Source organism: Peromyscus leucopus, chromosome 14 (genome assembly GCF_004664715.2).
Source record: "Peromyscus leucopus breed LL Stock chromosome 14, UCI_PerLeu_2.1, whole genome shotgun sequence".
NCBI lineage: Eukaryota > Metazoa > Chordata > Mammalia > Rodentia > Cricetidae > Peromyscus > Peromyscus leucopus.
The window spans coordinates 91,120,617-91,134,885 of NC_051075.1; the positions used below are offsets into that span (position 1 = coordinate 91,120,617).

The following is a 14,269-nucleotide window of genomic DNA, read 5'->3' on the forward strand; positions in this document are numbered from 1 at the left end:
AGGTTAAGACAACTAACTGGCTGCTCTTCCAGACGACCTGGGTTCAGTTCCCAGCACCCACATGGCAGCTCACAACTGCCTGCAACTCCAGTTCCAGGGGACCCGAGACCATCACACAGACAAAACACCAATGCACATCAAATAAGAGAGAGAGAAAAAAAGAAACTTAAAAAAAGAAAAGAAAAGAAAATGTCCTAGAAGCCTTGCCTACAGGCAATCGGAAGGAGCCAAATCCCTCTCTTGAGGCTCCCTCTTTCCCTGCGACTCTAACTTGTATCAAATTGACAAAAACTAGTTAACCTGCACACTCTGCAGGAGTGAGGTCCAGAGTTCAGATCCTCAGCACCACAAGAACAATGGGCAAGGGTGGCCACCCACCTGTAATCCCAGCGCCTGGGAGGCAGAGATCCCCAATGTACCTGGCTGGCTACGCTATCAGCATCACAAGCTCAGGCTTCAGTGAGAGACCCTGCCGATGGAGAAAAACACGCAATACCTTCTTGGTTTTGCTGTTTGTTTTTCCAGACAAACGAAAGCTGAGGAAGCTTGTTGCTACTGTTCTACAGGAAAGGCTACGGGAGTCTGACAGATTGAAAGGGAAGGACACAGGGCAGTTCTCACCCAAACACGTAAGCGTCACCGATTGTTTTCTTACTTATGTGAATATATGTGTCTGTGTACATGTATGCACATGTGTGTGGGACCCGGCGGAGGCCAGATGGGAGTGTCACAATACTCTGGGGCTGGGTTTACAGGTGGTTGTGAGCTACCTGACGCCAGTGCTGGGAATAAAACTGAGGTCCTTGAAAGAGCAGGAGTGGCTAACCACTGAGCCATCTCTCCAGCCCAGCAGTTTCCATCTAAACCTCCCTGTTTCATCTTATGTATTATAAATAATCAATTACTTTATTTAGGATGTGTGTATGACCTTGTCTCAATTTATAAGTTGGAGAATGTTCAGAAATACCCAACACTAACCTCTGGCCTCCACATCTCGCGGCACACACACACACACACACACACACACACACCACAAATACGACATAAAAGAGAAACATCTTCAATCTCAGTGTCAATTCTGTTACATTCCCTTTTCTATAGTGTGGATTTGATAAGAACTACTTGAATGTGAAAAACCTATTTCCACACAAGGAGACCCGAATGCAGGCAAAACATTTGTACACATAAAATAAAAATTAAAACTCAAAGCTGGGCACAGCCTTTAATCCTAACACTTGGGAGACAGAAACAGGTAGATCTCTGTGAGTTTGAGACCAGCCTGGTTTACAGAGAAACCCTGTCTTAAAAACAAAACAAAACAAAAACCATTTAAGAAATCATATCCTGTCACTTAGATCCTCCTCACACAGCTTCAAAACAGCCTTTGGCAATCACACAGCTTTAGTGAACGTAGTCCTTCAACTAAAATTATGTTAAAGACATCACTGCCTGGGTTGGTGAGATGGGGCGGCCAAGCCTGAAGATCTGAGTTCAAACCCCAGGACCCACAAGTTGAACCAAGAAAGCCAACTCCTGCAAGATGTCATGTGGCCTCTACCATGACATACACACGCCTCCACACACACAAACACAGCAATGACGGATAAATGTAACCAAAGGTGGATTTTTTTAATTGCTAAGTTAGAACATGAATGGGAATTTCTGGGAACACAGAAAACTCAGTGGGTAAATGCACCTGCCGCCAAGCCTGGCAATCTGATTTCCAGCCAGGACCCCTAAGGTAGAAGGAGAGAACTGACTCCTACAAGGTGTCTTTGGACCTCCACAGGTGCACTGTGGCACACACACACACACACCACACCACACACACACACACACACACACACACACACACACACACACACACACACACAGAGTTTTGTTTGTTTGCTTTGGTTTTGGTTTTTGGAGACAGGGTTTCTCTGTGTAGCCCTGGCTGTCCTGGAATTCACTCTGTAGAGCAGGCTGGCCTCAAACTCAGAGATCCACCTGCCTCTGCCTCCCAAGTGCTAAGATTAATGGCTCGGTGCCACCACCACCCGGCTAACAACTTTTTACCATTCTACTTATTCAGAAAACAGTAACTGGTTAAAAAAAAAAAAAAAAAAAAAAAAAAAAAAAAACTTCTAAGAAAAGTTGTGCAACACACACACCCTTTTTTGAGATAGAGTTGCTCTGTGTAACAGCCCTAGCTGTGGCTTTATAGACCAGGCTGGCCTCGAACTCACAGAGATCTACCTGCCTCTGCCTCCTGAGTGCTGGGATTGAAAGTATGCACCACCAAGCTCAGCTTTTATTTTTTTAAATGCTGACATCAAAACATGTTTTTCCTGTTCTAAATCCACTTTGAGGTCAATATTTTAATATAAATTACTTTAAACCCAATCAAAGAGATTCACACTAATTTAGATGGAAGGCTGAGGTAAATTAAACCTTACCATACTAATGGAAAGTGAGGGCAGCGGTATAGCCTGTTCTACACAAAGCTCTCAAGAGAAAGGCTTAACTATATTTTTAAAATGCTGAACCCATACACATCAGAATTTAGCATTAATTTTTATAAAATTGTGCTCCACATGTGCAAACTTTCTGAGAAGCACAGCCATATAGAATTGAACACTTCTGGAGTCTTAAGAATTGGGGTTGGAGAGGCTGGAGACGTGACTCACGAAGAGCACTCAAGGACCTGGGCAACTCACAGCTGCCCACAGCTACAGTTCCAGGGGGTCTAACCCCTTCAGCCAGCCTCTACGGGAACTGCATGCACACATACACACAGGCAAACACCCATGCACATAAATAAAAATAAATCATAAGAGAAGAAAGAAAAAGAAAACAGTCCTAGTCATGCTGAACTATCAGATGTTGGCAAAGTGAGTTCCCACTATGGAGAAGGTCCAGGGTTTAATCCCTAGTACTGCAAAAATAAACATAAATAAATAAAACACAGTTTCTAAACTATCTGGCTTTAAACTTCCCATGATTAAATACTAGCCAAGTTACTTTAATTTTCTTCTCAGGGACTTCAATGGTTCTGGTATAATGGGGCCGAACAAACTCACATCGAGTAAATATTCAGGGCTGAAGAGATGGCTCAGAGAGTCAAGTGTCTGTCGCACAAGTGTGAGGACCCAAGTTCAGATCTCCCCCACACACATAGACACCAGGTAGAACAGCGCACACTGTAACCCCAGAGACAGAGAGACAGAGACAGGCGCGTCTCCAGGGCTCATTGGCTAGCCAGACTACCCAGTTAATGAGGTTTGGGTTCAGTGAGTCTCCACGTCTCAAAACAGGTGGGAAGAGGCTAAAGAACACACTAGATACTGACCTCTGGCCTCTGCAAGCACAGGTAAACACATGTATCCACAGGCATACACATGGAACACTCACACACACACCACCTTGAGAAAGATGAAAACTGAAATCTACCAGATTCCTGCTGCTAGTAAGTAATCTAAAACAAATATTTTAGAAACAATCACTTGAAATTTTGTCTGCAAACTTCCCTGGGTGCTGGTAAACACCAGTCAAGCCCAGTGTCTTCCCCTTTACTTGACCCTGGGGCCGTCTCAAGATGCTACCATTCTTGCCGGGCAGTGGTGGCACACGCCTTTAATCCCGGCACTCGGGTGGCAGAGGCAGGCGGATCTCTGAGTCTTTGGCCAGCCTAGTCTACAGAGTGAGTTCCAGGACAGACAGAGCTACAGAGAGAAACCCTGCCTTGGAAAAAATAAAAGAAAGACAGAAAAAAAGATGCTACAACGCTGGCATCATTATGAGCAGAAGTTAAAAGGCTTCCGCTTAAAACAAGAGGAGGGTACTGCTGATTCCCATGAAGGAAGAGACTCGTGTTGTGTTTCCCATTCACCCACAGGGTACCACACAGCCAACGTTCTGGGGCCTGTCAACGCCACAACGTGCGGAACACCCCATGACACCCTCTTCTTCCACCCACAGAAATGTCAGTGCTCCTCCATCAGAAGTGTCTGTGTTTTTCTGGCTGTCACAGAGGGGCTGGAAGGGACTAAAAGGCCAGGGATGCTGGAACACAGCATGGAAAGCATCAGATAACACCACCATGAGCCACTATCCGGCCAAAATTTCGAATTATGCCAAAGCTTAGGAACTCTGAGAAGGTTACCCACAAGCAGAAATACCTTTAGAGACACTTACTGAGGCCTGGGGGTTGTCGGTAGCACAGCAGACATGACCCTGAGTTTTACTAGGGTCTGAGGACCACTAAAAATCGCAAAACAAATGCCAGGAAGATGGCTCAGCAGATGAAAGGGCCTGTCACCAAGCCTGAGGGCCTGAGTTCAATCCCCGGTACCCACAGAATGGAAGAGACAACAACTGAGAACCCCGGTCCGCCGACTCTCGTCTCTACGTGCATGATAGCTCATATACGCACACACACACAACTAAATAAAGCTATCATAATTTTTCATTAAAAATTATAAAACAGGGCCGGGTGGTGGTGGCGCATGCCTTTAATCCCAGCACTTGGGAGGCAGAGGCAGGCGGATCTCTGTGAGTTCGAGGCCAGCCTGGTCTACAGAGTGAGTTCCAGGAAAGGCGCAAAGCTACACAGGGAAACCCTGTCTCGAAAAAACAAAAAACAAAAAAATACTATAAAACAGTAAGAAGGCTTATACTGAGGAGGATTATTGCCAAAGAATATGACTTATCTCAAGTAGTCCTCATGGAGCTGGGAAGAGCACACAACCAGTCAAGTGTGAGATCATGAGTTTGAACCCCAACTCTACAAAAAAAAAAAAAAAAAAAAAGCCACAGAGACACACACTTGTGAAACCAGAACCAAGAGGCAGAGAGGCAGATCCCTGGGTCTCACTGATCAGCCAGCCCAGCCTTGTCCCTGCAAACTCCAGGACAATGAGACACCCTGTCCCCAAAGAGGCAGACAGCACCTGGGAAAGACACTTCTGGCCTACACAGGCACACTAATACACACACACATACACACACACACACACACACACACACACACACACACACACGGTATAAAGCAGTACCACAATAGAAAATTTTTAAATAACTGCGATAGGGGCTGGAGAGGTGGCTCAGTGGTTAAGAGAACTGACTGCTCTTGCAGAGGACCTGGGTTCAATTCCCAGCACCCACACGGCAGCTCACAACTGCCTGTAACATCAATTCCAGAAGATCCAATGCCTTCTTCAAGACTTACAGACACCAGGCATACACATGGTATACCGAAATACATTAAGACAAAAACATTCGCACACATGAAATAAACAAATAAATACTAAAAATAAAAATGACTGCCACACAGCCAGCACAGGCCTTTAATCCCAGCACTCAGGAAGCAGAGGCAGGCGGATCTCTGTGAGTTCGAGGCCAGCCTGGTCTACAGAGCAAGATCCAGGACAGTCAGGGCTACATAGAGAAACCCTGTCTTGAAAATCAATCAATCAATCAATCAATCAATCAATGTCTGTAGTTTCCTAAAGGATTTAAAAAGATTCTCTTTTCCACAGTACTAAGCACTAACCCGAGTGAGAGCATCAGTGTGAAACGGTGCCCACATTCCCCACAGTCTCTTGGTTAATCTAACTGCGGCCTACGCTGTCCAACGCACATCTATAAACATTCCGGAAAGGGCGAGCCCTCCAGAAACCAAGAAAACAACATCTTAAATTCATGCCTTCGGCTTAGTCTGTAAGAATTTGGCTTTTTAAGGTTCATCAAAAGCAGTTTCTAAGAATCTGAGGTTCTTTGTTTTTGTTGTTTTTTTTTCTTAATGAAAAAAAAAAAAAGGAATGTAAAAGTCAGGAAAGAATTCAAAGGTCAGTGTGAGCGACCTGTGCCAGGGTGCCGCCTCCACCCTCTGCACGCGCAGCCCGCCAGCATCCCAGCACCGGAGAGGCTGTGGTACCTCTTGTCCGGTTTTACCCAGCATCTCCATCAACTACTTCCCTCTTCGAGCTGTGTCTGCCTGCTGCCAGGTTCGGGAACAGCAAACAGTGTGCCAGCAACTGCCTCGCTAGCTGCTTCCTTTCTTTTCTTTTGCAGGGGGAGGGGGGGTTGAGACAGGGTTTCTCTGTGCAGCTTTGGTGCCTGTCCTGGATCTCGCTCTGTAGACCAGGCTGGCCTCGAACTCACAGAGATCGGCCTGGTTCTGACTCCCGAGTGCTGGGACTACAGGTGTACGCCACCACACATGCCTTTTTCTTTCCTTTTTCTTTTTAAGTTTTTTTTTTTCCTTTCTTTTTTTCAATATGATCATTAGTGTTTTGCCTGCATGTGTGTCTGTGTGAGGATGTCAGAAGCCAGGTGTGAGCTGCAATACCCGGATCCTCTGGAAGGGCAGCCAGTGCTCTTAACCCCTAAGCCATCTCTCCAGCCCCACTTGCTGCTCTTATAGGGGACCAGAGTTCAGTTCCCAACACCCACCTCAAGATGCTGACAACTGTCTGAAACACCCTCCAGTCTCAGGGGATCTGGCAGCATCCATGGGTACCAGGCATGTATGCAGTGCACAGACTGCCGGGCAGGCACTCACCCACAGGCATAAAATAAAAATAAATGTATCTTCTTTTTTTTTAAAGAGATCAAGCATAACTCAACATGGCTGATTATTCTGCAAGTAAGTCTTCATCAGCTTACTAGCTGAATCCTAGCTAGTTTATCAGCAATGACCCTAGCTGAACAACTCTGGCTATAAGATAAGGCTTGTCTTCTACCCGCAGTGAAAAATATGGCTTTCCCAGAGGTAACCGCAAAGGCATCTGGTTTATTAGCTGAAATATGAATTAAACCTAAAGCCTTGCTTTAAAGATTAGTTTTCTGCTGGTCTCTTGAATTGCTGGGGGCTTCCTCGACAGGCCCAGCTGTTAAATTTGAGAGCACAGATGCCCAGGGGTTGTACAAACAAGCCCTTGGCTGTGAAGATCTTTCTTCAGAATCATCAGAGACAGCTGACCGAAAGCGTATAGACGCAGGCCCCTTTTGAGATTTCACTTTACAAATGGGGAGAAATAAAACAAACACATTTGCAGGGTGTGTGTGTGTGTGTGTGTGTGTGTGTGTGTGTCTTCAAGAAACATAGAACTCTACCCTCTTGCTGGATCATGCTTTGCTTCAAAAAAAGAAAAAAAAATGGACCCACTTTGAAAAGAGGTAGCTAGCTTTACCAGTGGCAGGAAATGAGAGGAGAATCACACATCAGGTGGGTGGGAAAAACTGGTTCCCTGCCCCAGATTATCAGGCCCCTGATAAGCAGGCCTTAAGTAGAGAGATCTTCAGAGGGCAGCGTGGCTGAGGAGAGGCCTGCAGGACCAGGTGTGTGCAGCTTTTACTGAGCTGACGTCACGTATCCAGGACAACTGACAGGAATTCAGACAGATCATTCAGCCCACATGCTCTCTAGGATATCGGGAAGCAGTAACTTAGCCTTATTTTTACAGGGTTGGAAGACCGGTCTCTCAAAATACAACTTTGAGATCCATGTTAGAACTGCTGAATTAGGGCAGGTGACTGCTAAGAGTTTGTGTGTGTCATAGACAGGACACCACCCCTAAAAGTCTACTAACTCACCTGGGACAGGGACATTGCAGAAAAATTTTGCCAGTTTTGGGTCCAGGATCTCTAATAAAATCCAAATATCCAAGCTACACTTTCATATTCTTATTCTCTTTCCATATGCCACACCATCCCCTTTTCCAAACATTATTTTAAATGTTTTTATTGTTGTTTTGTTTTGTTCCCCCCTCCCCCCCCCCCAGGCAGGGCTTCTCTGTGTAACAGTCCTGGAACTCTTGTAGCCCAGGCTGGCCTCGAACTCACTGAGATCCACCTGCCTCTGCCTCCCAAGTGCTGGGGTTAAAGGCGTCCGCCGCCACCAGGCTATTTTAAATGCTTTTAATGTTCTTTACATTTCAAATTAAACTTTAGGTAATAATTGATAAATTACACCCACAAAATAAAAATCTTAAAGTGAAGCAGCTGCATTTTACTCATGAAAACATGTCCTACTAAAGGCAATTTTTTTTTTTTTTGCCACTTAAAAGTCATAGAAATGGCCGGGCGGTAGTGGCGCATTCCTTTAATCCCAGCACTCAGGAGGCAGAGGCAGGCGGATCTCTGTGAGTTCGAGGCCAGCCTGGTCTCCAAAGAGAGTTCCAGGAAAGGCGCAAAGCTACACAGAGAAACCCTGTCTTGAAAAACCAAAAAAAAAAAGTCATAGAAATGGTTCGCCTGGACAACTTCAGTGGGTCTAAAATTAACCTCAATTTTTTAAAAAGCATTATGAAGTTAAGAGAATTCCTATGTGCTCTCATCCTCTCCAGAGGCTTCAATCTCCACCTTTTATGGAAAGGCAACCATCAGTCAGCTTCCTGTTCAGGCCTCACGGCTGGCCAGACTTTTACACATCACAGCATACGCCCGGCCGCCGCCTCCTCTACTTGCCTTATCTTAATTTAAACTTGTTGAAATATGAGACTGTTTAAAGCACACTAATGTTTTCCTATGAGATTTATCTTACGCCAGCATTAAGGACTCCAGGATCATCAAGACAGCTCTCTGGTCATTTGGTATTCCTAAAATATTTTAATCGCGGTGTTTATAGAAAAAAGACTTAGCACTCAAGTAGGTGAGATTTCGATGTACTAAAACTTAACCTATTTACATTTCTAGGCCCTATTTTAACGTTCTGATTAGCATTATATGCAACTGGAAAAGGGCTCTCCCCACATCCTTCCCCTCTCTTTCCTAATTACATGAAAAATGTAAAAAGGGGACAAGAAAATGGCTATCGACACAAAGGATTACTTAAAAAAATAGCTATATATTACTTTAACCCTATGTTTTCCTTTCAAAAAACGGGATGCCTTGGCCAAAGTAAGCTCGACACATTCTTTTGTGCTTGGGTGCACAACCGGAAAGCCAAGCCTCCAGGCCTTGGGGAAGAGCCCGGCGCTGATGTGCCGCGAGATAAGGCCCCACAGTGACACTTAAGGAAGGGCCTGCTCGCATTCGGATTCTGCATTCCTCAAGAACAATTCATGGCAATAAGCAACTTTGCAGAAGAGCCACATGAAAGCTGGGGCCAATGAATGAGGGTCATCTGCTCTTTATCACAGGGTAAACCTCACCCCGGCCAGCGCCTAACCTTTTAACCTTGCCGATTCCTAATTTACACATGAATAATGGAATTCTGGCCCAGAGTGCAACTTTCCGCTTCTAGCTGCTAAATTCAGAAACTAAGACTCAGCCAGTGTGTTAAAAAAGCCCAGAGTGGCACAGATTAAAGTGTTAGATTACAGGTAGCTGCTACCACCGCTAAACCAAAAGATGCATTCGCTCATAAAATCCCTAAGAAAACAAAAAGCACACACTCGTACCCTGCTGCTATCGGTAAGTGGAAGAACTAGCTTTGAAAACACAGAGACAACAGAATGCCCACTTAATGCTCCTCTCTTCCTGCTCACTTCGGATAACATCTGCACAGGAAGAGCGATTAAAGCCCCTGTCACAAGACGCGGCCTCTTAAACGACAAAACTGTTTGACTCCAGGATCGCTGAGAGCCTTCTTATTTCTAAAGAAAAAAAATCTAAATTTAAATCCGCTGTGCATTTCTTGTTTTAAAATCCATAATCGTGACTGGATGAAAGTGCCCATCTAAGCAGTTCATCTGGGAAGTTTTGTTTGTTTCTGAGGGTCTGTGAGATGGCTGGGGGTGGGGGGTGGGGGGCAGGTAAATCAACGTTTCTAAGACAGGGCCTTGATATATAGTCCAAACTGGCCTAGAACTCGCCATCCTCCTGCCTCAGCCATCCACATGATGGGATCACAGCTATGTGCCACACCAGATTTTTCAATCCAAAGTTTTATATTTATAACATGAAGATTAGGTCATCCCCTTTCCACAATACTTTGCAAAGTGATTAATATACAAATAGGTACTATTAAAAATAATTATAAAGATACAAAAATGTGAAGATACTCAAAATGTTAAAAGTTTTTTGAATGATTGGTTGGGGTTTTTTGTTTGTTTGTTTGTTTGTTTTTGTTTTTTTTTTGGGGGGGGGTGGGTTAGGAGGTTAGAACTGAACCCAGGCACTCATGCATGTCAAACACATGCTCCAACACTTCATCACTAACCCAGCCCCTGGTCCTAATATTTGCGCTATTTCAGATTTTATTTATGGAGTCAGAAAGCTGGGTGAGCTATGGGATTCTGTCAGGCTTCTCAGGAGGTCCTGGAAGCAAGTGTGGTCCTGATAAATGTTTGTCTTTTAAACCCTGTCCACTCCCCTCCACCATCCACTTCCCACAAAGGCAACACAAACTATATATAGTTCCTTGGCATGGAAAAAAAAATGATTCCACAGATCTGGAAAGATGGGAAAAGACGGCTTGCAGAGTGATAGTACATTACACAAGACTCAAGTGAACAGAGCATAAGGCTAAAATGCACATTCTCCTCAAAGTGATACTGTACAGCGAAACCAGTACTCAATGAAAGAAAGATTTCAATGGCCAATGATCAAAGCCAAAGAAAACAGCAGGGGGTCTTGGGGTGGAGTTTATCAGAAATCTTTTTGGGGTTATGCTCTCCTTTGGCAGGGGTGGGGGTGGGGCGAGGCTTGGAAGCGTCTCTAATTTGCCAACATAGTTGAACACAAATATCACTCTGCTTGCGGTTATTTTCTACGATTCATCATCGCCACACAATTACATCAATTACCCCTCTCAGTGCAGCAGGAACATGCCCCTGAGCTGCAGTTAAGTCACCTGGGAAACTCCAGGTCATCTCCCAAGCTTGAACTGTGGAGTGAAGATCTTGGATAACGCACTCCCTCGAGGTTATGTGGTTATCTCCAGAACGTGCTCGGCCCGTTGTACACTTTGTGACCGGGTCAGTGTGTGTATGGTGCAAAGCTCTGCCCTTCGGAGGCCAACAGCACAGCCAGAGCTGTGAAACTCTTTCCAGCATCCCACTTCGTGCAGTGGTGCTTGGTCACATGAAGAGGTGGTGACCTGAAAGAGTTCCCTTACCTGTCCTAGGCCGGTCCTGACACCTAGCAGTTACGGAGGTCAACCACCACCCAATGGATCATAAGGCTGACAGTTGCTTGGATGATGTTAACACAAAGGAAATCCTTAGACAACGGACTTTATGAAAACTGGAGAAAATAAATGGGCAGATCTGGTTTAATTCCATTAGGCCTACTACAGAAAGGGCCTGGAGCTCCTTCCCTCCCAGCTGGAAAAGACGCGACATACTTCAAAGGCTGGAGAGTTACTGACCAATGCCCTCCCTCTCCTACAACCAGAAAGCAACATGGGTGATCTAAGAACCGCCTGAGAGATAGAAGGCTGGGCTGTAAGAAAGATTTAGCACTCAAGGGCCAGCCACCCGGCAGAAAGACTTGCTTGGGGTTGTTTCCATTCAGTGAACTCCCAAAGATTGAAATTTTACAACAGCTTTGTACTGGCCAAACGGCTTCCTGCAATCCCTACAGTGTGCAACATTTGAAATGAAGATAGTCACCTGGCGTTTTCAAAGTCTAATTTGCATTTAGTTCCCAACAACTCAAGCTTGTTGCAGATTTCTCTGCACGTCTTCATTAGTGCCAGCTGTATCATCTCTGGTAAAATTCCTAACGCATGTATGATTTTAGTGCTACTCATAAGCCAATAAAAAATACCTTCTAACCGTGAAAACTGTTACCACAAGAAGAACTTAAACACTTACTTGACAACGTCAGATGAGCTTTCTGACTAAGAATGGCTCCGTATTTGTTGACTGCCAAGCACTGATAAAATCCTTCATCCGACTGCTCTCCTCGCCTGCCTTCCACCTCACTCACGTATAAAGAGCCATTAGAGAGAACCTGGATCCGTTTATTTTCGGACAATTTTGCTCCATTTTTTAACCACGTGACCTTAATGGGACCTTCTCCATGAGCCTGGCAATCTAAAAGGACCGAGTCTTTCCTTGTGACAGTCACATCCTGTGGTTCTCTCATGAAAAACAGTTCACTAAAGCTCCACACTCCTGCGAAGAAAAAAGGGAGAAAGGGGTATATCCAGAATTACAGGTATAAAGTCATTTAGCACACAACTGTAAAAACGCATATTTGTGGTATAAGGCACTTTCTCCAGCCACGGTTAACTTCCAAGGACCTTAGTAACCGCAAACCCTTTCAACACGTCGGAGAGGTCGCCTTTTACAATGTCTACACTCAAAACATGGGAAGATTCGGATACCTTCTCTGAAGCCTAAGAATTTGGTTCTCAGGTTTCTGGCCGGAGACCCAAAATCATCAGAACTCACTAGCACAAGCCATATGCTACTTTTACAAGCTTGTCAAAAAGATCTTGAACAGGGTTAAGTCATAAAAGTCTAATTTTACAAGAAATCATTAGCAAAACTCCAACTCTGTGAACAAGCCAGTTTATTTCCTTGTCTCCTGAAGTGTTTTTGGAAAACCCGGCACCTACTCCTTCGGGAAGTACGTTTATCTTTTGTGACAAATTACAAGTTTGCATTTTTTCCCCCCTATCTGCCCTTTTACGGCCGGGATGCTGTCTCCTCTCCTTAAAAGAAATCCATTTACTTCATTTCTGCCAAGCCAGCTAGGTATTTAAAGGACACACAATAGACTTTGAAAAGTTGGTAACTCTGGCTGCTTGTGCTCAGTGGGTGATCGGATTAGGAAACCTTTATTTCACTTTTTTCGAGCTACCAACTGTTGGAAAAAAATGCGTGACTAATTGGTCCTTACTGTCTAATAGGGATAGGAGATTGCTTAATCAACCAATACACATTTTTATCAGAGCAGAGGAAATGCTTTATCCAAGCACACCCAAGGCCCTGGTCCCCCAGAATACAGCATGTGTTGCCTCTTACATTTAGAGCAAAAGCACGTTGACCTGAGCCAACATAAAGTTAGGGGTCTTGGTGGGAGACTTTATCTTTTTTTAAACACTTCTCCTGCTCAGTTTGAAGCCCAGATTACAAATACACAACAATGATTTATCTGTTTCTGATCAAGACAGATCCTGAAAAACCCCAGAGTCTGGAGCTGCGGACTTCCACTAAGGTCTGCCCAGGGCAGCTACTCCAACAGCCCCAATGCAGCCAGCAACCACTCCGGAAGACGCCCATTGTGTTTCTGAGCTGCATCCTACTTTGATCCTTTCTCTTGCTAACTGAAACTAACTCTTCCAGAAAAAAAGAAAAAGAAAAAGCAGTGCTTGTAACTTATAAAAAGCCAAGCCCCTTAACACCTTTTCAAATCCCCTCCTTCCCCTAACATTCACTTTACACGTTTCCGTCTTTGAAGAAACCAAGATTGAAGAAAGGGAGATAAATAAATTTAAGCAAGTTTGTGCAAGGCTAATCTGAAGGTTTCAGGAACCTCCAGCCGAGCCCCCAAAGACCTACATGCAGCAAGTAAATTCTATCCAGACACCTTCCTCTCTGCCTCTCTGGGGGCACACATGGGCCACGCAACTTTCAAGCTCCTTCTCGTTGCAATTCCACCCTCCCATCTCCTTGCTCAGTTTCGAGCTGCGGAAACGGTGGGGGGGGGGGGGGGGCGCCCGGCTCGGCCACCCCGAGACCTGAGGGACCCATTGCAAACCCTAGAAACGGCGCGCAATCGCGGCGCCCCCCTGCGCGGCGAGGCTGCCACTCAGGAAACAATATAAATAAAACCACGTGCGGCCGCGGCCCCGGACGCTACGCGGAACCCCCGGGCTGGCCTCAGCGCGGACAATGGCGTGAGCAGGGCGAGTGGACAGCGGCCCGGGGGAGACTCGGCCTCGGCCTCGGAGCGCTCGGAGCGCGCATCCCGAGGGAACCCGGCCGGCCGCACCACCCGGGGCATCCCGGCCCGTCCCCCTCCCCGCGCACGGTCGCGCACACTCGCTCTGGGAGCGCGCCCACCTGGAACGGAGCCGAGCGGCGGCAGCAGCAGCAGCAACAGCAGCAGCAGCAGGGGCGGCATCCCCGGGCGCACGGGAGGCGCCATTCAGCGGGGCTGCGCGGGCATGCTCCCGGGCCGTGCGCCCGCGCCCGCTGCTCCCGCTGCTCTCCTGGACCCGCAGCTCCGGCTGCACCCGCTGCTCCGGCGTGGCGAGGCGACGCGCCGCTTGCAGGCGCACGGACCCCCGCGCGCGCGCGCGCCAGGCCGCGGGGACCACGCGCGTCGCGTCCAGCCCGGGGCGGAGGGAGGCTGCAGAGGGCGGCGCAGTGGACAGCCTGGCCGGCCG

The 14,269-nt window shown here is 46.4% G+C and overlaps 1 protein-coding gene across 1 annotated transcript in view; it reads right to left on the reverse strand.

Moving 5' to 3' along the window:
* Positions 1-14,050, reverse strand: part of Prtg (protogenin) — a 108,315-nt gene extending 94,265 nt beyond the window's left edge. The window contains exons 1-2 of the mRNA XM_028865420.2: positions 13,944-14,050; positions 11,745-12,047 (exon numbers count right to left, since the gene is read on the reverse strand). Of these exons, the coding sequence (XP_028721253.1) occupies positions 11,745-12,047; positions 13,944-14,028 (388 nt within the window). The 5' untranslated portion in view covers positions 14,029-14,050. The remainder of the gene's footprint in view (positions 1-11,744; positions 12,048-13,943) is intronic.
* Between the last annotated feature and the right edge of the window lie 219 nt (positions 14,051-14,269).